Below are 23,640 nucleotides of genomic sequence, written 5' to 3'. Positions count from 1 at the left end.
TAAAATTTAATATTTATTAGAATTTCTTCCAGTAACAGCATTCAACATCTTAACAAACCAAGTTGTGAAGTCTTAAAAAAATCTAGGATTTCAAGAAAAGTTAAAATAAGTTGTTCCTTATATTTAATGGCAACAAAGGGGGAATTTTCTATTTAAAAACAAACTTGTCATATAAACAGTATTATTTTAAGAAAATGTGATTAACACAATATGTAATTTTCAGAATGGGTACACAGTGTATGAATACCAATCTGAATGGAACAGAGGCGTGGAACACACTACCCCCTTAATCTCAAAATAGGCTGTTTGAAGAAAGGACAGGGAGAAGGATCTTTCTAGTGAAATAACTTAGAACATACCACGCAATGGACAAAAAACGCAAGAGTACAGAAGACATTACATGACACCCTCATTACGACACCCCCTCAAGTCTGGTTATACAGTAAATAAAGTTAGTAAAGTGCATCTTTTAAAGACTTGTCTAGTGAAATAGCTTTTCCAAATATAAAACACAACACAAGACGTGCAGTAACAGTTAAATCAATAACGTAAGTTTTTAAAAACTATCTTTAACTTTTCATTCACTAAAGAAGAAAAGCTTTAACTGCAGTAGTGTTCACATCATTCTTCGATAGGATGCATCCTCATGTGCTTTTGTTACTTGGCAAATCTTTAAATATAGAGCATGGCAAAATTATGCAGTTTAAGCAAGTGCTTCTCTCAATGTGATACAATTCTTCAATGGCAGAACAGCCACATGCAGCACAACCATGTTAGATTTTGGGAAGCTTTGGTGCACTAACGACGGGATTGGTCTCCTGCAAATACCTTCGCCCTGCACTCTTATAGTCGTAGGTGCAGGTGTGAGTCTCTGCATAGCGGTGCGTTGCACAGAAGTTGTTTCCACATCTGAAGAATCAAGAATATTAGAAGTTACAAGCTTTTAGAAGCTTTTAACTCTCTGACATGCTGGGAGCCCTTTGGCTTAATCACGTCTTGTTTATTTGACATAACTGCCTGGATTCTAACCATCCTTGACTGATAACATTAACTGGTGAAGTAATCAAATTGACATTTTTGTAACTGAATGTTGCAGCTTTGACCCAACAGTCTCTTCAGCTGGGAAATTAAGCAAGATAGTACTCCTGGAACCAGCTAGCAAGGATCACACAGGATCTTATAGATTAAGAATTACTGGTCTTTGATTTATTTTATTTCTTTTTAAAGATCTCACACAACATCAGCTGATAGAATTCAGAGGACAAAACCATGGAACTAAAATAATGGCATTGGGCAAAATCCACATAATGCATTTCAATTCAAAACCACCACATCATTCAGACCATCAAAACAGATGATGAAATAGTTCAGCACAGACTACCTGGCATAAGCTCAAATTAGTCATCTGAGATTAATAAATGCAGATTTAGTCAGCTGTAAAGACATCAGACAGACTAACTATAGGGAAAACTACTTTCTATGTGACTGGAGAAGGGCGCATCTTGCATGTATCAGTTGCAATTTTCATGAGTTAAGGTTATGATTTTTGCGTTCAAACTTGACAGCTCAGCAGCTGAGACTCATAACAGGAGAGAAGCATACTCTGGATATTGTATCTGATCTGGACAAGTGCTTTAGATGGAGACTGCTACTAGTGTCCTGTTGACTGATTATTTGATAAAGTTGCTTCTTGACAGTAAAACGACGACAACATTCAAAATTAGAATTCTCCTGAAATGGATTAAGCATTACTCATCCAACTTACTGTCTCACCATTAGACTATAATGCTCCATTTATGTATCTATCTGGGTTTGGAACAAACTCTGCAGCTGTTCCTGAGGCTTTTCGTGCCTGGTAATAATTTTTTTTTTTCGTTCTTGTTCCTGTAATCACCAGTTCCTTCCTACAACTGTATTCTCTATTTGGTTTATATTCCATTCTAGTAAAAGGTCATATGATTCCTCCCTTTACAGCTAGAAGGAATGCTATTCTTGGAGATGTGCGATTTTACCCCCTTTTTCTGTGCTTCACTTTCAACCTTGAGCAAGCTGCTTAGTTACTTCTAGAAGAGCTTGCAGCTATTTGCTTAGCCAGAAAGTGTTCAGGGTCCAAAACTGTTTCAAAATCAGTGACTGAAGAGTCAGTAAGAAGGCAGTTCCTCATCCTGAAACTCTCCAACACAATTTCCCAATGGCAGAAGTCTTATTCTTTTTGTTGTGATTGGCATAAACCAAGATCAGCTTCAAATGTAGCACTCAAAGCGCAGCAGTTCCCAACCTTGGCTGGCTCATGGGAAATGATACCGAGAAATGAGTATCTTGTGGGAAACTACTTCAAGAACCAAGATCAACAGAGAAAGCAGGGGTTTTTTTTGTTGTTGGTGGGGTTTTTTTGTTGGTTTTGTTTTTAAGTTTCCAGCGATCACTACTAAGTACCAGGTGTCACTGTGCTGTCTGCAAGTCATGATTTGGGGGACACCACTCTGGTATTTTGCTTTTGAGACGCTCTAGATGATCAAAGGTGACCGAAGTCTCACAAGAAACAGAACACACATAAAAATCAAAAAGTTGTCAAATATAAACTCATACAAATTCACAAACTGTGCCGATGTCTTGCAATAGAGCCAAATCTAAGGGAGATACTCTGAAAACTAACAAAACCAGTTTTTCCTTGAGTTGTTAATGATGTAATTATCGTCAAGAAACTTTGCAGAACATGAATCTGTAGCAAGTTCTCCCCACACAAGATTAAAATATAATTTTTTTGGTAATATTTCCTGATATTTTGCATTCTTATACCTTGCATTTCTTGATTTTCCTGGAAGAACATATACCTCAACAGCAGAACAGGTACTACATTCCTGAAATTTCCGGAGTTTTGCTGAATTGAGAACTGCAACTTTTGTAAGGGTTGACTTTTGATTTGCTGTGCTTAAGCAATACCATGTACCATAGAAAATCTTTTGGTTAACCCAGCTATCAGTTTTAAACAACAGCTGGTTATACGGTCGGCCTACCTGCACTCATAGCTGGTTGCCAATCCAGTTTTCTTGCCACAAAGAAAGCAATGCTTTGCAATTTTCTTTTTTGCTTGAACTGAGCCATTCACAGGTGGAAGATGGGTTGCTTCACCTGCTTTCAGAGGTAGAAAGACAGCAAAGAAATTTTATTTTTATTTATTCCCGATCACAAACTAGTTCAATGTTATCTTTTGAAACCCAGCTTCATTTGCATTTCTTGGGATACTTCAGGTGGGAACCCCAAAGCCTAAACAGGGAGGAAAAAAACCCAAAAGCCAAACCAGAAAACACCTCAAGCCTATGAACACCTCTAGAAGAGGCAGCACAATGCGGGACTTAGACCCATTATTTTTAACACCTGTTGAAAGTTCACATAAGCAAGAACTTACAGAAGAAATCAAGGAACACATCTAACTGTCTTCCCAAATGCAAAGTGGAAACACAATGTGATTAGGAAATCACTGCACACAGTAGCTTTCCAAAGAATCAACTGGGCATTCAAGTACCTAGCATGTAACTCATTTGCCAAATAAATACTGCAACATCTTAAAATCTTCTTATAATTATGGTATATCACCAAAAGTACATTACTAAGACTACAGGCCTCTATTTAGCTGTATGGTTTCATAAGGCACTTTGCAGATGTTTGTAAAATTTCTGTACTTAAAAATGTACTTTAACCACTTGCCCTATAATTCTTGATGGCTGCTTTATTAACTGAAAAGCATGTAAAGAAAAGGCACCTTCCCTCTGTAGAAGCAACCTCTTAGTTCCCAACTTGCTTATTCACGTTTACCATACGCTAGGACAATGAAAGCATGCAACGCATCCTCTCAAACATTCTTTGTTTCTGCCGCTAGTGTCAGGATGATCCCAAAAAGAGACCTCATGAGTTCAGAAGTACTTTTTGTCGAGCGCACCTTTAATCCCAACACTCGTTTCTCAACTGAGATACAGCAGGCTACATTCAATAGGAACACCAGGCAGTCACCACACATTGCAGTCATCGCTACCAACCAGCTATCCCACTGCTATCTAGCACCAAAACTTCCAGATGTTTACTTGTCTATGCTACCAATTCCATCATTTAAAAGCATGCTATCTCGGAAGCATCAGTCAGCCCAGCTGGTGAAACAGACAGGGCTTGAAGACAGCCCCCCCACCCGCAGACCATACTTAACCAGAAAAAACAATAGTTCTGTCACCACACTCACAGCCTCTACAGCAATTACATGAATCTGTCCTTTGGCCAGTTATACAACAGATCATTACCAGCCACTTCTCTTCTCAAGAGCCTGCATGATATGACAACACCAACTTTGCCTTTCTCCTGTCTAGAACCTTTTTGAAAATACCAGAGGAGTGTCTTCTTCATAGTTCTATCCAAAATGACGCAGATGTTAGCAGGCTTACCCATCATGCAGACATGGCTACTAGGGTATCACCTCTTACCACGGAGTAGGTAGGGACAGACCTGTTTATTAACTGACTGCCAATTAACAGCTGCACCCCCAGCTGTGAAACAAAGGCACAATCCACTATTTTAGCAGCTTTTGCTCCCCCATCATCACATCAGTCTTCCTGTTGCAACTGCTATTTGCAGATCTTCTAGCTCATTCTCTATGCCTAGGTCTTAGAATCCTGGAATACATGCCTTACTCTATTTTCCTAAGGTCATATAGAAAGAAAAGAAAGCATGCAAGCTGCAAGTCAAAGATGTGAAGAAGAACAGTTAATTGTGCTGAAAATCTTTAGCTCACTGTCTTAGGAGTTTTAAAAGTACTAGACAGTTACACTTCCCCCAAGAGAATTAATCACATAAGAAATTAATATTAAGGCACAACACATCCATTTTCAGTAGACGTCAAGCATTAAGATGTCAGCACTGGCGAAGCTGCACCTCGAACATGGTGTTCAGTTTTGGGCCGCTCACTTCAAGAGGGACAGAGGCACTGCAGTGTGCCCAAAGAGCACTGAAGTTGGCGAACGGTCTAGAGAACGAGTCTTATGAGAAGTGGCCGAGGGAACAGGGATTGTTTAGTTTGGAGAAAAGGAGGCTCAGGGAGACCTTATTGCTCTCTACAGCTACCTGAAAAGAGGTTGTAGTGAGGTAGGTGTTGGTCTCTTCTCCCAAGTAACAAGCGATAGGACAAGAGGAAATGGCCTTAAGCTGTGGCAGGGGAGGATTAGATCTGATACTAGGAAAAATTTCTTCACTGAAAAAGTTGTCAAGCATTGGAATAGGCTGCCCAGGAAGATGGCTGAGTCACCACCCCTGGAGGTAAAGGACGTGTAGATGTGGTGCTTAGGGACGTGGTTTAGTGGTGGGCTTGGCAGTGCTGGCTTAACAGTTGGACCTGGTGATTATAAAGGTCTTTTCCAGCCTAAACAATTCTGTAATTCTATTCTACAATTCTGTGATTAAGCACTCCACAGTTACCAAGACTAGGGTAGAAAGAATGACGCCCACCACAAAAGAGAAAAATCTGCACTATATCAGTAATCTTCAGCATCCATGCCCTTGCTGCTTCCTCCCCATTTTTCTTTTGCTAAATCCCTCTGACTCAGGCTGTAGTTCTAAAGACTATGCTACCAATAAATTCGGCTCTGATTTTAGCAGACTCAGAACTATTCACAGAACCGACCTTTTGAAAACTTCAGAGCAGAACATCATGTTTATGTCTACAGATGACATGCAGGATTCATTAAGTATTAAAAAAAGCTAAGAAAGTCACAGTTGTGTCTACCCAAGATCTGGATGAGATCTGTAAGTTAAAGAATTGCTTTAAAATTTATATCCTGTTACAGAAGTGTAATACAGCAAGAACTTTGAAAGCCATATGCCTTACAAAGATAAATGATTCTTGTCCTCCACATATGTGATATATCAGAAAGATTAAAAAGTCATCTTCAATTATTATTTAAGTCCATTACTTACCTGCTCTCTTCCCTACAGCTGCAATACTTCCATTCATTCCAAGCCCATGCGCAGACTAAAAAAAAAAAAAAATTTCCACAAGGAAATTACTAGCAGATGAAGTTAAATGAGAAAGTTAGGCAGTCTGGTATCAGCTTATTTGAAATCGATCAGCATACCTACAAAGAGCCCAGGATGACTTCTGTACACAAGTTTGTAATTCTGCAATATAAAGCCTTATTCAAAATGACTATTTAATAGTCTCTCCATACTTCACAATGTACTAAAACAACTAACTACATTAGAGACCTGAAGCTAGGCACATATGGTGCCAGTCACAAGGCAGACTTTGGAATAAATGAAACTAGTGAGCAGCAGCAGAAGTCAGATGACCCTTCAAGCACAGACACACATAATTCTATTATTATAATAACTAATAATTTTAGCTGTGAACAAACAACCACTTCAATTTTTATGAAAAATTACTTCTAGGACCCATCCAGATAGACAGACAGTTAAGATACCAACAGGAATTCAGGAAACAGTTCAAGACTAACAGGAATTTAAGTACACCTCCCCCTCCCCATGTGTCTTCCCTGAAAAGACACATGGACACACGCGTGAAAGTACAGTTTTCAATGTCAGTACCAGAAAAGACAGGAAAACTACAATTTCTTTGGAAGCATTAGTACTCACTAGAATATATTCAGCAGCTTCATTTGGAGGAGCTGTTTTCCTAAAGCTTTCTTCCTGAAAATGCTGCAGGTTTGTAGGTAGTGCAACACCAGAAGTCCGAAACCTGCCTGTCCCACAGGAACTCTGTAAACTTTCCCTATTTGCACTTCGGGCCAGCGAAGCCAGAAATCCTAGGTTACTTACAGAACTCACAGGTTCTTTGGATGCCTTGTTAGCCACATCTGTGATGTCCCTAGCATCTGCTTTTGAAATTACATCAGGTCTTTTGCCAAGTGACTCTACTTTCACACTACAAAATCTAGTAGTCCTAGAAAAAGAGGAGTCTGCTATACTATGGACTTCCAATGACCGAAGCATGTTTGGGGAGGCTGTAGATCTCAAGTTGCCAGCCTCAAAGCATTTGGATTGCGCCTGTGGTTTCAGAGAACTGTGACGCGCCACTTGCGCTGAATACCGAAGAGGTGACAAAAGCAGATTTTTCTGAGGACTTAATTCACGAGTACTGAGAAGACCAGCCCCCATTGCAGCAGTGCTCAGCACTTTGCCAATAGGTTTTCCATGCTGCTCTACAACCTTAGATTCTTCATCTCCATCAGACAGTTCAAGTTCTGGGTTCACCCTCCCTATATCATATATCTCACTACACTGCTCAGTGGTACTTGCTTCTGTTAACAAAGCAAAAGCATCTGTTTCAGGTAGAAGTTTTTCTTCTGCTCCATACAGTTCTACATTGGTTATATTTGGAAACAAAACAGCATCCTCCTCACTTGCTGGGGTCACATTTTCAGATGCTTTTTCTGAATTTACAGGCAGAGATGAAACAGGAGTCAGAATATTATTTGTAGGCAGCTTTGCATTTTCTAGTTCAACACGAGATATTTTCGGTGGTAATCTGATGCTACTAACTGACTGAGACCAAGAGTTGCTCTGCCAAGTGTCGTCTTCCTTAAGAAAGTCATTAGTTGTAGATGGCATTGTTCTACCAGCAGTGGCCAAAGTAGCCAGTGCTGAAAGTGCATTTTGGGAGGACTCTGAGTGATATGAATTCCCAGGAGGAGGTAGGCAGGACTGTCCAATATGGGGGAGCACTCTTAAAAACCGGTGACGAGCAGCAGCCACTGAGCCACTAGATGGTCGAGGAGTCATCGGAGGACGAGGTTTCACCTTGACAGTTTTCTTAGGCTATTAAAAAAACCAAAACCCACATACAACAACAGTTAGTATTTGAAGTACAGTTGCATTCAAAGACCTGACCAAGATCATATTTCTAGGAACTCAAATAGCAAAAGGCCAGAACGGACCAAATCACTCTTTCCAATGCCTCATCTTTTACTAGCCACCAAGACTTCACCCCAACATCTGAGTAACCAAATCAAGTAGTATAATCAGAAAAGGCTTTTTAGTAAATGGGCCACGTCAGAGGAATAAAAAAGGGAAGTCAGAATGCCAAAGTTACTGAGAAAAGCTTAGGGTCTCAAAAAAGACAAACAATGAAAGAAAGCCTATCTTCTCCATTTTACATCTAGGTAACCTAGACAGACATAAACACCAATGTAACATTTTCTCTTCCAGGTAATCTTATTTTCATATTTAACTTCATAGGCTCTTCAGTTACAGTATTTCTAATGAAGTTTCATTTAAGAGAAACACTGATTTTTACCACAGCAGTACTGTGGAACAATGCTACTTAAAGTATTGGGAGAAAAAAGAAACCCCAAAACCTCCACCCAAATAAATCCAGGACCATCAGTGAATTCCTTGAATGTGGACAGGTAGATCCAAGTAAAGCCAGTGCCACACAGCAAAACATTTATACAGTAGCATTTACTTGATCAACAGATAAGAAATCATCTACCCTTGATCACTTCACTTCCCAAAACAGCAAAGTATCTGACCTGATTTTTAGAAAAGTCAGCACTAGGAAAATGCAAGCTGCATTATGACAGGAAAACTGAAATTACAACTTCACCTTTTTACTCAGATTCATGTTCTCCATCTTTGCTTTGAGCAGTTTCATTTTATTCATAGTAATTGAATTCTCTATAATCTGTTGGCCAGAAGGTGATGCCTCTGTCTCATCTTCATCATCAGCGTATAAATTATAAACTGAACCACCACTGAAAATAAAAAAAGTTTGTATTCACCCTCTAATCAAGTAATTTAATTATGTTTTCTATGTAGACTATTCTCACAACTAGAAAGTCATATCTGTAGTTATCTGTTGACAAAGCATTATGTAAAACTGTATGCAGACATTTCAAATACATTTATTTTAGTACATAAGCATTCCTTACAAGATGCTTACGCAGAGTGACGATGGTGAAATCAGAACACAGCCACACTTCTGGGAAGTGGTTATACCATATACATTGGTTCACACTCACTATATATTTTCCCCACTGAGGGGTTATCCAGTTCCACAAATGTCTCCTGAAGGTATGGCCAAAGCTGTTAACTGTGTGACTCAGACAAGAAGCTGAGCAGTTTTCCAATTAACCAGACAGTGGCATGGAAGGAAAGTCCAAATTTCTATCCATCCTGAGGGGTGTTCTCACCATAAATGGAAATGGAGGGGTCACCCATGTGGATATGATAGTCTATTTCTCCTTTTCAAAATAATAAAAAAAAAAAAAAAAAAAAAAGATCAGTTTAAGTTTCCAAAGAGTCTCACATGTGGAAAAAAACAAAACAGATTAGAATTGCTAGTCCCAAGACAAAATATTTTAGCTCGGTAGTCACTGGAAATTCATAGCATCACGTTGCATTTTTCCATTCTGTATTCTAACAGAAACTGAACCTCAATGTTTTGAAGTCAGCATCTGACTTGTTTTTCCTATGAAGCAATGAAGTATTAATCACTAACACATATCCAACATGTGAAAGAGAAATAAAGAACCATTAGGAGTATTTAATTCATTACAAACTCATGCATTTTCAACACTGTATATAGTACATTTTAAAGAGTGTTTTAATTCTTCCATTAGACTGGCAGCATCTAGAAATTGACAATCATGCAGTTTCCGTGTGTTTGTACAAATGTCTTGGTAGATCTGACTAAAGTTCCTACTCTCGAAAAGAGGCCAAGGAAGAACTAAAGGTCATGAGGAAGTCAGCACCAAAAAAAATAATAAAAATTGATGAATTAGAGCTGCCATCTTACCTGATTCTTGGAAATATTCTGCTGCTCTTAGTCAAGAGCCAGTATGTTTGCACTGACCCTCCAAATTATTTCCTAAAATGTAGCAAAATTCCAAAGGCAGCACAGCTGGGAGACATATCTTTAAGAGCAAGATATCAGCAAAGTCAAAGCAAGAGTCAGCAAAACAGTCGACTCATTTCTTACGAAAAACCGAACAACTACATATGGGGACAGTTCGCATATATATTACATACCTCTCCTAGTGAGGACTCAACACTAGAGAATAATTTCAGAATTTTAACTCTGCAAAGACTTAAGTCACCAACTCAAAACAACTCTTTGAACTTCCTTTCCTTCAAGGATAGAGATGTGTCTCACATGCTTCGTTAGTGGTTTTGGGGTTTTTTTTTTAAGTTTTTTTTTTTGATGTAAAAATAATTATGACCCTTTCTCTTGCATTTTCTGGGTAAATAGAAGCAAAAAAAACTTTAAGTAGTAACAAAAGTTTGTTTTTATTATTATTTAGAAATAAATTCTAAATGCATATGCATAAATATAAAAATATATTATTATAAATAAAAAAAATATCAAAGTTAGATAGGAAGCTTTGTTCTTGGTGGTACTTTTAGCCCATTTTCCAATGCATAAATTCCAAACTGACTTTGTCCATAGCTGTCAACATTCCCGAGATCTTGCTGGTAAATGCATGTCTCAACAATGATCAATAGCTGGCTTTTTTGACTTCGGTGCCTGCCAGTCCTCTAGCACAGGTTTCTTTTAATCCAGAGACAATAAACATTGTATGTATTTACACCTTGTCAAGCTTTAACCATTAACTTAACCACAGATAAATAAAATTATCTGGAGAACTACAAAACAAACGCAAACCAGTGTCTCCTTTCTAAACTGCAGTCACTAAAGTCTGCTCCACACATAAGCAATGTGAGAAAAGCTGATAAACAACTGCCTCAAAATGCTCAGTCACCAGTATACCCACACGTACAAACACATCTGTCAGTGTGGAAAACACTAGTATTCAGAGTGATTCACAATCTTCCTTTACAAAGATAAAATGGTCTGATTTGTTTCTATTCTCTCCTCCCTTTGCTACTTTTTCCATTTCCCACGAAGTCTGACCTTGCCATAACAACAAATTAAAAAATTAGGACCCCTTGCCCAAATTACCGTCTGCCTTAGTAGAAAAGCTAATAAATGAACTCCCATAGAAAGCACAGAGGAAGAGAAACAACGCAAGCTGGATGTTTTCAATTCAGGTGGCTTTCAACCTAACTGGATCATTTGACCAGTGACAGCATATTTCTTAAGCATAATGTGTTTGACTTTTATACATGCTATTGTGCTTTGAAAGGCTTACCAAGATGTCTTGCAAGAACCAGAAGAATAGTTTACTCTTCTGATTTGCTACATTTAGCCAATCTCAAGTAAATTATTATTTAGTCTATACACTAGGATTACCTAATCAAGAAGTACTAAGAATTTCAGACAATTGTCCATACTAGTTTTAAATGGGAGGCGAAAAAAAAGTCATCACAAGCACACAAGAATTTGAACAGACAGGCAGATACTGGAGAGACCCTTAACACTGAAAAATGAAAGTTCAAGCTCCTTCTGACAACTCCTTGTGTCAACTCACAGTATAGCATCCGCAGCCCTAGCTCTTTCGATTGGTTTGGATGTTTTTGGAGTCAAAACATAGAAGAGAACAATTTGGGAACAGGCAAGCAGGTTATCAGTGAAAACAGGAATTACACCTGTATGCTCCTCTTTCCACAAGTGTATGTAGCCCAACGCAGCAGCAAGGTTCACAGTTCTGGTGACAGTGGTTTTTACCCATTTCAAATCTACACAATACCATATGTGGCTATTTACTGAAAAAGAGTGCACGGGCTGAAAGAGAAGATCACAGATCTGAAATATTTGTATCTTTCCTCTTCTTTCCCTCTAGTAATTGTACATCAAACACTAGCTCTTTCTACTCTGTGTAACAATGTGGGAATTCAACCTTCACATTTCATTCAGCCTGTAGTTTCTAAGATCTCCTATAAAAGTTTCTAAGAGTAATATTCTGAATATAAGCACACCAAATATAAACCCAGTACAAAGCTCTTGCTTTCACTTTGCAAACAGTAACAAGAATCATTACTTAACAACAGTGCAGGCCTTAGCCTTGGAGGAAAATGCAGACAGTCCCCAGAACAGGGACTACCTTCCTTACTGTTGTACGAAGACAGAGTTCTTCACGAGATGAAAAAACCTATCCAAAAGCTGCAAAACCTAGTAATTTTAATAGACATAAACTCTGATAGCTTTAGGAAAAAAGACTACTAATCTGTTTACTAAGTGACATATGTGCCTTTCTGATCATAACAGTACTTTGATTCTGTAATAGTGATTGAGACAAGTTTGGTTAACTCAACAGTAGCCAATTTGAGGCTTAATTATGTCCAAAGGCTAGCTCTATTGGTAATTATTTCAGTATATATATAAAAAAAACCCAAAAATGTCACACACGCCACCACCACCCCCCCTCAAAGAAAAAAAAAAAACCTGAAACCAACACCAAAATAAAAGAAACAAAACAACCCTAACCCTGCCCCCCCCCCCCCCGCAGTTTCTCTGAAACTTCAGACAAACCCTCCCAGGATTTTGCACTGCCAACCTCCTATCTTCCTCACTAACCATTTGGTCAAGTCATATCCATACAAAAAAGAAAGTGTATGCGGTGAGCAGAGAAATATTTTATAAAACTAAAGAAATGCCTTAAAATGGAAGAGAAAGTACTCAAAAGTTTTTGATACCTTTATTGCCAAATTGTCTCTCCTGTGAAACATTCCCTTTTAGAAAGGGCTGGAATGCTGAGAATTGCTTTAAGCACATGGTCAGCTTTATCTCACTCTATTGACACACATGGCAGTAGATGACCATCAGCATGAGCACTGGCCATTAAGTATTACTGGGCTGTTCGGCCATGTAGTTACAGCATTTTAGTAGCCCTTAGAGAAAATTCTTGCAATATTCCAGGTATATTCCCAGATATTCTTTTGATAAAGTCAACAAATTAAGCTGAAAATTGTAAACATCCCCCTTTTGAAGAATAATATAAAGGTTAAAACCAACTTTACCTCAAAGATTCAGATAATGGTGTTAAAGTGCCATCTCCCCGGTCTACCACACGGAAGAAATTCAACTGATCTCCTTCTCGATACACTAAAAAGGTAACTTGTTTGTTGGATGGCCCTTTCTCCCATATCTCATCTCTAGTGGGTTCCATGTATTCAGCCATTTCCCTGATCGGGTCTTCCACAGGAACTTGTGTTTTTACAAAGAGAAAAATAAGTAAAACCAAATTATTATTATCATTATTGTTTTGATCACCTTTGAGAGTTCAGCTCGGTTTACAATGGGAACTTCCAACCTAGAAGATATGCTGACGTTTTTCCAATTGGAAATTATCAAGGGAATTTCCCATTTTCATGCCTCTATAGATGATCCACATAGCCAAGTTTATCATCAGACTGAACCAATGCCTGATTCTTACTAACCAGATTTGAAAAACTATTTGTATAATGACATTACAGTATCATTTTTACTGCAGGTGAAGAATTGCCGATTTTAAGACTTGATGATTCCATACATACAAACATACTTGTTAAACTAAGGCTAAACAAAATGAAGAAGATGGTGTATTGGTATGCTAAGGAAGAGAAGATGGAAAAAAATCCCTGCGCTTTTGTTAAGTATTTTTTCAATTAATTTGGAATTGAAGTCTGCTCATCTAAAATACTTAGTTAAGAGAAGCTGTTCTCAGTTATAAGATGTTGCATGAAACCCACTATTTTTAACTCAGTTAACACTTACCTCTTCTAGTGTTAATAGGTCCACCTCGCATCGCCAGAACTAACTTCAGAGTGCAGCCTTCTGAAATGCTGTAAATAACAACAAATACATTTTTGTAGCATTTTCTATTGCTTAACCTAACAATCACTTAGAAACATTAATTGCAATTTTGTTCTATACTTACTTATAATCATTCAAACAATAGTCATCCTTCAGTTCTGTATTATTCCAAATTAAATGCTGCTGAGAGACAGGAATACCTAAGCAAGACAAACAAACAAAAAAACAACTATTAAAATTGGAGTTGGTGGGAGGGCTTTTGAGGAGTTTTGCTTCTTGAAGAATGTGGGGCTAATGGAGGAGAGGCAATGAAGTAGATTCACAAGGGAAAGAACAGAAGAAGGAAGACAAGGACTGGCACTTGAGCAACCTTCAGTCATGATATCTAACCTCCCAAATAGTTAAGAACAAACATAACATTTTCAGCAGGCTTGGGCTCAACACACAAAGTTTGATCTTTTGGCTCAACAAGGGGTCTGTAAAAGTATTCACTTGCTTGAAGTTTATTGAATACTTGTTCTTTTCTAGTCATCAGATAAGGGAGGTTTTTCTCTTGTTACCTGTACCTCAGAGCTTTATGTCTAGTGACAGGAAAATCAGGATAAAAACCTCCAACTACAGAATTGCTGAATAATTTAATCACAGGCTGATATTCTGCGTTAAAGACAAGATCACATTAACGTAACTGGTAGCAGCTCTATTACAGTGGTGACAACTGTAAATGTTATTTTATCATTGCTTGGTTTGGAACGTGAAAGTTCACATGTACAGTATAGCACCATAGCAATTAGTCAAACTTCATGCTACAAACACTTCTATTTTGTTGTGGGTGTTCTTTTAGGCCACCAGGATGTTTTATTAATTATATCTAGTAATACTAACTTTCAACTCAAGTTCAGTTTCAGATTTGGCTATTTTTTGTTATAAGTAAGCATACTGAATATTTGTTCCATATTAAAAATCCATATTCTACAAACCTATTAATTTTGTTTCTTTCTGCCTGCATAGTCCACTCTTTTAGATACAAATGTAACACACATTAAAGAGCATAACGTGGTACAACCTGTGGTCTTCACACATTTTTACTAGAATGCTGCCATTTTCCAAATTTTGGAAAGAATACAAACCAGGGCAATTATAAAAGGATGCAACATCTCTGATCATCATCCAAAAAAAAAAAAGGTTAAAAAACATCAAGGCTAATAGGAAGATGAATAGCTGAGGTAAAAAAAAAAAAAAAGTATCTTCCCTTCAGCATCAAAAAGAGGTGCTGATTTTCAGTTTGTAAGTAGTGAAATCCAGGCCGTTAAGATCTCACTGTGCATTCCTGACAAACTGATTCAAATGAAGATCTATAGAGGCCAAGAACTACTTTTCAAGAAGGTCTAAACACCACTCCTCAGACTAAGCAGCAAAAGCTATAAATACAGTTTCTAAAAGGTTACATTAAAATAAACTTAACATTTTTATTCATTGCATGCTCAGATACTTAAAAGGAGATGCATGTAGCAATGCTAAACAGTAAGACTTCCCAAAATACATCTGGCAAGAGGGGAAAACAAAGATCAGTCTTCCTAAGGCTTGCAAGACTGCTTAGTAAGCTGTGGCAAAAGGTTGGTTAAGGCCCTTCCTAGCTGTAGGAAGGGCACAAAGCTACCAGCACCCATCACCAGCAAGGAAGAAAAAGGGACCAGGGTCTGGTAAAAGTCCAAGCAGATTCAAGTGACAAGTAGGAGGTGCACTGAGTGGACATGCCCATGAAGGAGAGTGCACTTCGGAGGAGCTGTCACTGTTATTAAGCTTTAGAGAAGATGACAATTTCCTTTTCCCACCACAGCTCACATCTAGATCTCTTTTATGAATGACCAACACAATTCTACTTCACTTGGATAGCATTTAACGCGAATCTTGTATCCTCTGAAGTTCACAAGACATTTATGAGGGGAATATGGTCATACTAACTATACATAGTTACTATACATACATAGACTAAAATAATCACTACTACACTGCAAGCTATTTAATAAGTGACTATTGGTTATGTTTCACATCTGCAGTGTAAGCAAAACAAGAACAAGCTGGCAACAGCCAGCAAGTCTACAGTGAAGTTCTCCTCCGAGTTGTTTTGCAGTCTTCTGATTACAAACAGTCATTACTGTCTGCATTTGTTATGGTTTCAGCAGCCCCCAAGGACCAATTTCCAATTACTTTGATAAACTGAGAGAGCATTTGTTAAAAAGGCTGGCTTTTAACCGGTAGTATTGCAGTGAAACATGTTTTTCTTCATTTAACAATGACAACATTTTTGATGAAAAGACTATTCTCTTCTGTAATGGGAAACAGACAAATCTTTATTACTAACTCCCTTTTATGCTACTTTCTAAGAATTCTGTATTTATACACTGAGGAAATAATATGTGCTTTACAGGTTCAGGAAAACATGCATCAGCTGTCCCTTTCCTGGATTACAGTAAGGTTTTCTTGAGGAGACATTTGCACATGGGAGCAGCATGTAAATTTGGCAACAATAATGAGAACTGTGAGACACCAATCCACTATCCCCTCTCCCTTACCAGCAAGTGACTGTATCACGTGTCTGCTCTAGATCAGTACTGAGAAGAGAGGTAAGTGGGGTAATAAGCTACATTTCAATGCTCAATTTGAAGTCGGCTAGGCAGGTGATGCTACAGGAGGATAGAAGAGTCTGCACTGTCTACTGCAATGGCTGCAGAAGGACTGAGAATCCGACCTGCTAAAATGGGGGGAGGAAAGGAAAGAAGCAGGTACACTAATTCCAGAGACAGGATAGAGTATCAGATACACTCTTAAGCTTCACTCCTTTACTCTTCTTTTTGGCACGCTAAGTAAGCTCACCAGAGAAACTGATGTGGGGTTTTTTTCTGGGTCATACTTGACCAACCATAGATTTCAGAACAAACTTGATTTATGTTGTAGGTAGAAGGTTATTACATTTAAAACCACCACAAACATTTCAAAGCCAAAGTTCAAACAGTATACTTATCTTCCATCCAATGTTGAAATTGCTGGAGTTTCTTATTTGCTCCTGCTTACAGAGAGGCTGCACTGACAGCCTTTTCTGCCCACCCCCGCCCCACCCTCCCCCTCCAAAAAAAACCCCACAACAAAAACCCCAAAAACCACAACCAACCACCAACCAGCCACACTAGGTAGGAGGTGCAAAGGTTCACAAATGACAGCAGCAGGATCGCTTTCATAACTGTTGGACTCCTCAGCTTTCATCTGCATGACAGTAAGCTACATTAGTGTAAACGGTGGTCAGTACTGACCTACTCTTTACCCTAGGGACTGACAAAGAGAAGACTGTAACAACAGCAAGTCACCAGTAACTGAATGCAGATCTGCAAAATTTCCTGACAAAGGTGACCTTATTTACACCTACCAGATGCTGCTCTAACCATCTGATCTGGGCACAGTCATGCATTTGCAGGAATGTTTTCCCAATTCAGACAAGGCATAAGCTTAAAAAAAAAAAAGCTTCATGAACTTCTTAGTCTCTATCAGCACAGTAAACAGGCAAATGACAAAGCAAACAGGAGACAGAGGGAAATTAGTAGACAGAAGAAAAGCAAGATTGGTTCTGTTAAAAACTTGTTAGACTTGTGCAATCTAGTTACTCCAATCCTGACAGAAGTATAGCTACTTTCTCTAATGCAAGTAGTAATGAAGATCACACTGAATTCATAGAGTATTGGAAGAAATTACAACACCAGAAGTGTGCTTGATATTCAATCAGTTCCTTTCGCTTAAGGTGAAGCTGCTGTACATGGGCAGGAAAACAATGACAGCAAAAAGACCAAAGAAAAATAACAACTCTCATGATGAATTGAGAGTGCATACATGTAAAACAAAATTGTTGCATCTGTCATTCCCCACTGAACACAAGCATTTCAAGATGTACTCTGAAAGCCAGTTGTTTTTCTACGTCACAATAATACAAGAACAAGAGAACCTAAATATCATACAAAAAGATAGTGTTTTCAAATACCCAGATTATAAAATTAAATTTCAAGCAGTCACTGAACAAACCATGACTTTTATTTTAAAGCTAGCTACGTAGATGAAGGCTTTAACACTCCATACTGTTGAATGCAAATTTATTCCCACAAGATAAGTAATAATGATAACTATGATTATTATAATAATAACAATCATGATATTAATGACACACCAACACCAAATCCCAAACCCCACCTCCTCCCTTCAGACTCAATCCCATCTTACTGAAGACACATGTTTACAGGTATTACCTATGGTGCTTTAACATGAAAGCATTTAACCACTACCAGGAGCACACTATCTGAACGTTCCTTCTTGGTGTTTCCAAATGAGGAATACTAAACTTTGTCTGGCCTAGCAGCTACAAAGATTCATGCAACGGAGGAAGCAAGAATAGATTTTTTTCAGGTAAAAAAGAAAAAGCTACTTCCTCTTTCAATGAAATCCTGCTATTTTGAAGTACCATTCACATGTTAAACTTCAGTCTTTCATGTCACCTTGCAACTCTGATACCATCCTATCCACATCGATCAACACATGATCCTGCTTTCAACTACAAATAATCAACAAGTAAAACCAATGGAGTAGGTAGCACTGCTGGCAACACTAAGCTACGCCGCTGGCTGTGCATATGCTAGCTTTTGTGCCACCAGTAGAGACAAAGAGAGCTATTTCTTCTCCTGTGTACCATTTTAGAAGGCTCACTCAATGAATCTCAGACCAGAAGGATTTACCCTCGGTGGCTCCAAAGTCAACATCATAACAAATCTAAATTTTTGGATACCACGTGCCTGCTTTGCATGGAAAATATTTGAGGACAAATGCCTGGATCTGATCCAAATAGACATCATATCTGCTTTAACTTCAATTTACAAGGAGACTTGCACTGAGATTTCAGATGCGTTGGAATCCATTAATAAATTTTTTACCCATATTCTTTACTGACTAAAACCAACTGGAAAAAGAAAGCTGGAGATGTGGAGCTCTTTCTTAGTAAGGTACCAATGTCTACTACAGCTGTCTAAACAAACCCTTTCTGTATCAGATCATTAAACAGGCACCAAGAACGACGAACAGTATCAGAAGTATACAAAATTCCTAACATGCCATCCATATTAACCTTTCCTATTACACCGCTAACAGTCTACAGCTATTGATAACTCCAGTTGTTGGCAAAGGTCAGGTTGTCTTGATTCAGCCTTATTATTAGCCTCTTACAGTTAAAGGCATTGGTGACATTTGAACAGATTTGTTAATTCCTGATATGGTCCTCTATTTTTTTCTGGGAGATCTTAGGTCACAGATAATGTCCCAGAACCTGTCTTTTTGTATGCTTACATACCATCATCCTCAATACCCAACTAAGACCACAGAGACAATACCCATACCGGGGACCCTATACAGTCTCCCAGCAGTGCAGGAAGCATTCTCCAATACTACATGCAACTTAAATGACAGAGGTTCACACCCTGTGAAAGTTGACGTGATACAGTAAGTGAAAAGTAGCAGCAGAAACAGGAATAGCTTCCCATGCTAAATCACAGCAAAATTAAGATTTTCCTTCCACCTGGGTGATTCATTATTTGAACTTGTGCTCTATAACAGGAACTTTGTCACTGAAAAGTTATTTTTTCACATGCAATAGTAACCCCAAATGCAACATAAAACTGATTTGCCATTGTGTATCTGTCCTCTCCACACATAATCAATGTGTTTGCAATCTGTCTCCCACAAATCATATTAATCAGGAAATTACTGATATTTTAACTCTGTTCTGGAGTATGAAGGTACTTCAACTGACTTCTAGCAATTCAATGATAACACCATTGAACCCTTATTTTCCATATTTTAATGGAATTTACTTAATAATTATGTCTATACAGCAGGCACCTAAGCTATTAATTATCTTACCATCCTATGAACAGCAAGATGTGAACAAAATTCAGAATAAACAGTATTATAACTTTATTATTGAGCTTTTGTTCTAATAAATTATTATCATTTTGTAAGCTAGGTACACCCAGCCTACAATAATAAAGTGTAAGTATAACTCAATATGTCTATTCACAATCTCCCAGCTTGGACTACAAGAAATTTGAATTCCTATTCCTCACATCCTCCTACTGGTCATTTCAAGCATCCTTTAAAGCTCACTTCATCTATACTGTCCAGATAACCTGCCTTTTCCTGTACTCTGTTGCCTGTGCTCCCTTTTAATTCACTCTCGGCATTTATCACCTATCTGCTTGCATCTCTTCTACGCCAATATTCAACCATGGAGAAGAAAACCCCTTTCCTTTGCTTATTTCACCTCTAGCCTCTAGAACCATCTCAACACATTTTCTGACTTGTGACTTACAGCCCTATCCACAGGAAACAAAAGCATATCCACATAGCTGCACTAATGTGGCTACACTGATGTAAACTCTACTTATTGGCATGGTAGAGCTTCTATTATGTGATCTTAATAGCAAAAAGTCACCCTGATTGCTGCAATCCTCCGGTGTTTAAAACTTGTACCAACTACTTTTTTTCCCCTTGTCCATTAGTGCAGATTTCCGTAAGAGAACAGTATTAACATTCAAGTCTAATGCATATCACATTTCTCAGAGGGTGGGTTCCACACAGACAGAAGCACGAAAAACATGTACAAGTGTAGTGGGCAAAGAGAGGAATCCCTTTTCTTAAAATTAGCAACTCTGGTACTCTCAACTTCTGTAGCCACACCATTCTTTAACTCCCTTCAAGTGAAAAGAAGACATATTTCAAATCACGTTCTTTCATGCAGGATCATTCTCATTGTAGAGCGAAAGGGGATGAGAGGGGACTAACCTGCATCTTTTCTCCATGCATTAGTACCTGGACTGGCCTCATAGCTTAAAGAAGGCTTTCACTTTGCAAGACGTGCCAAGTTCATCTCTTTAAGACAAAGCACCACTCAGCCAGACCTCTACCAGAAAAAGATCACTCACCTAAACAAAATTCAAATCAGTAACTTGAAGCTGCCTTTGGGATTTGCCTGCACTGCAGTTGCTCTTGTGACTGCAGTATCATAAACATAGACTAACCTAAGAAGCAACAACCACAGCACCTAAAGTATGCTCAGACAGTTGCAATATAGACATACTACAAGGTTCAGTTTATAACCCTGCTAGTTAACAAACAACTTATGTCTGAGAACCCTTTCAATGCCAAAAATGCTATATACCATATAGTATCAAAACAATTAATGATTTAACGTAGACTTTTTAAGATTTATATTAAAAACAACATACCAAAAAAGAAAACACAGGAAAAGAAAAGAAGAGCAACAATATACCAATTCCAGTGAAGCCTAAGCCATGAACTTACAAAAAAAGAACAGAAAACCTTTCAATTAAACCTAAGCCATAAACTGAGCACCTAGCTCATCAACGTATTACTGAACAAATCATTCAAATTATCTGTTTTGATTTTAGCAATTATAACTTGAAAAACAAGACTCTTTCTAAAGTGATACAGATGATGCTGAAATAGGAGAGAACAGTACCTTCCAGTCTTTGTATCTTAGCTTTCACAGAAATAACTGTTTCAAAGGGGGAAACTCGCAGCTCAAAGCACGTTCCCGTGAGGGTTTCAATGAAGAGCTCCATAGTTTCATAAAAAGGAAGCTTGTAGTGAAACGGTCCCATATTATCTTCATTGAAAAAAGGAGGCTCTTTCTTGTTGGCCATTACAAAGGATTTAGAACTTCCTTGTAAGAAGATCTGTCAGGGAACTACATTCCACTTCTAGCCAAGTCAGCTCTGAGGACAGGTGTGGTGCATTGCTGTTCATGTTTGGGATTTTTCACCTATAAAGCAAACAAGCAAGAGTTCTAACGACATGTAAACGTAGCTGTTAAAGAGATTTTCAATTTATTCTTGATTAACAATAAAATAGCTCTTCAGAAGCAGTAAATTACTATCTAGATCGTGCAACAGATAACCACAAACAGTATTAGGAATATCATCGTTTTGGGACTCTAGTTTCAATCAGCATTCCAGATCCTACCTACGACCTTTATTTTGTTTTCACGAGCAACATGACGATCCGACCCGCGATATTAATGCCCAAAGCGTCCTGACAGCGCCTGAGCTCTCGAGAGGGTCAGAGCTGGGAAAAACCTCCAGAACGACACAAAAATAGGGACTCGCCGGGGCTCGGGGAAGGCACAGGAGACGGCAGCTTCGCCCCCCGCGCCGGCGGCGGGCCGGACCCAGGCCAGCGGAGCGGAGCGCCCGCAAACAAAGGAGCGAGCGCAGCCGCCCACCCCCTCGCCGCCACCGCGCCCCGGGGCGGGCCGCACACCCCAGGTAGGACGCGGGGCCTCGCCGCCCGTTCCGCCGTGCCCCCAGCCCGCCCCGGGGCAGGGGGAACCACCCCCTTCCCTCCAGGGACGCGCTTCAGGCCGGCGGAGAGCAGGAGCCAGGGCACTGCCCCCGTCCCCCGGCCGCAGGGGCCGCGAGGGAGCCGCGCTGCCAAGGGCCCGGGCACCGCCGAGCGACGGGAGGAGGGCGGGCAGGGTCTCACCTCACCTGCCGCCGCCCAGGCCCGCTCATGGGGAGACGCGGCTCCTTTCCCCCCGTGCAGCGCCGCCCACCACACCTCACCGGGGCTCGCCGGCCCCAACGGGCCTCATGGAACGGGAGGGGAGCCGCCGGCGGCGGGGTGGGGGCCGAAGCCGGGAGCCGCCCGCACCGCCGCTCGCTCCCCAGCAGCCTCCGCGCCTACCTAGCCTTTATAACAGCCCCGCCAGGCGCCCTCCTCCGGGCCCGTTCTCCGGCAGCTCTCCCAATCAGCTCCCGCACGGGGCGTTGCTCCCGGCGCCGTCAGGGGCGGGCGTCCCCCGGGCCGCGCCGCGCTCATTTGTTGTGATTAAGACGCAAGCGGCAGCGCGTGCGCGGGCAAGGACCCGGATGCAACGGCCCCGGCCCGCGCCGCCGCGCCCGCGGGGGCCCCTGGGACGCGCAGTCCCACGGGCCGGGGCCGGGCGCGCCCGGGGTCTCCCGCCGCGGCCGAGGGGGCGGCGGCGCTCCCGCTCGCTTCTCCTCAGGGAGGGCGTGCGAAGCCAGCATTCACCCCCCGACCTCAGCCCAGGGGGCAGCTGGGGAGTGCTGGCGCCCACCGGCGTAGTGCGAGGCGGGCCGCGCCGGTGCCCTCGGGCGGGTGACAGGCCGGGGGCGGGGAGCGCTGCTCTCGGGCGCCTCTCCTCAAGGTCAGCGCCCGGCCCTGCGTCAGGCGGCCAGGCCGGGCTCCGGGAGCAGTGTTTCCCTCAGGCCATCGCAGCCTTCCAGCAAAATAGTAGAGAAAACAAGCTTAGCTAATTACATTAACCGCTTTCCTTTCCATTTAGGTTTTAAATTATGCAAGACCTACCCTGACTCTAGCTGTTAGGTTTCAGGCCCAGTCAGAAGGCTCAGGACAAATGCCGTGGTTTTCCACATGCACACAGCAGGAAAGGAGTGCTCTGACAGAGCGGTAAGTGAGGCCGGTGCGCTGTAACATTGGGCCTCTAGCAGCCCCCTTCTCAGAAATACAGCCGTGGTTTATTAAATTTGCAGAAAGACAACCCGAAACTCAGTTAAAGAAGTTACCACTCAGACCAAGCCCTCCCCAAAAGATCAGGATTCATGGTCTGTCACCAGGACTCTGAGGACCACACATTTTAATAGGAGGAAGAGACACTCCCTGTGCCAGCTCAGAAAGACTTGGCCGGGGGTGGGGTGTGTGTGTGTGTAATGCTTTGATCCACATCACGGTGCAAGTTTCTGTCAAGAGCTATTCTCTACCTAGCTTTCACATTAAAGTTTAAGAAACAGTTCAAGGCAGGACCTTTTTCTTCTTCAAGAGATTTTGGCCCCCAGGGTTCTCACCTTGTGAACAGCACTCTT

The 23,640-nt window shown here is 40.4% G+C and overlaps 1 protein-coding gene across 4 annotated transcripts; it reads right to left on the bottom strand.

Annotated features, from left to right (window-relative positions):
* Positions 1-22,606, bottom strand: ZFAND4 (zinc finger AN1-type containing 4). 4 transcript variants are annotated; one of them, XM_056351734.1, is made up of 10 exons: positions 22,481-22,606; positions 21,258-21,560; positions 13,815-13,890; positions 13,652-13,719; positions 12,916-13,102; positions 8,603-8,750; positions 6,634-7,815; positions 5,959-6,013; positions 3,018-3,135; positions 1-909 (listed from the first exon to the last, which is right to left on the bottom strand). In XM_056351734.1, the coding sequence occupies exons 2-10, from the start codon at positions 21,439-21,441 to the stop codon at positions 774-776; spliced, it is 2,154 nt and encodes a 717-aa protein (XP_056207709.1). In that variant the 5' UTR covers positions 21,442-21,560; positions 22,481-22,606; the 3' UTR covers positions 1-773. The 4 variants fall into 4 exon arrangements, with proteins under 4 accessions (XP_056207709.1, XP_056207707.1, XP_056207710.1 ...); XM_056351732.1 differs by lacking the exon at positions 22,481-22,606 and adding an exon at positions 22,280-22,470; XM_056351735.1 differs by lacking the exon at positions 22,481-22,606 and adding an exon at positions 22,280-22,470 and having other exon boundaries at positions 3,018-3,132.
* Between the last annotated feature and the right edge of the window lie 1,034 nt (positions 22,607-23,640).

This window comes from Falco biarmicus, chromosome 9 (genome assembly GCF_023638135.1).
Source record: "Falco biarmicus isolate bFalBia1 chromosome 9, bFalBia1.pri, whole genome shotgun sequence".
Taxonomy (NCBI): domain Eukaryota; kingdom Metazoa; phylum Chordata; class Aves; order Falconiformes; family Falconidae; genus Falco; species Falco biarmicus.
This window is presented reverse-complemented; position numbering and strand designations above follow the sequence as displayed.

Excerpts from the sequence above, each read along its gene's own strand:
- ZFAND4 (XM_056351734.1), bottom strand. The coding sequence starts at position 21,441 with ATGGCCAACAAGAAAGAGCCTCCTTTTTTCAATGAAGATAATATGGGA. Across the intron at positions 6,014-6,633 it reads AAGCTGCTGAATATATTCTA|TCTGCGCATGGGCTTGGAAT; the intron begins GTGAGTACTAAT and ends TTTTTTTTTTAG. Across the intron at positions 3,136-5,958 it reads AGCTGTAGGGAAGAGAGCAG|CAGGTGAAGCAACCCATCTT; the intron begins GTAAGTAATGGA and ends TACCTCTGAAAG.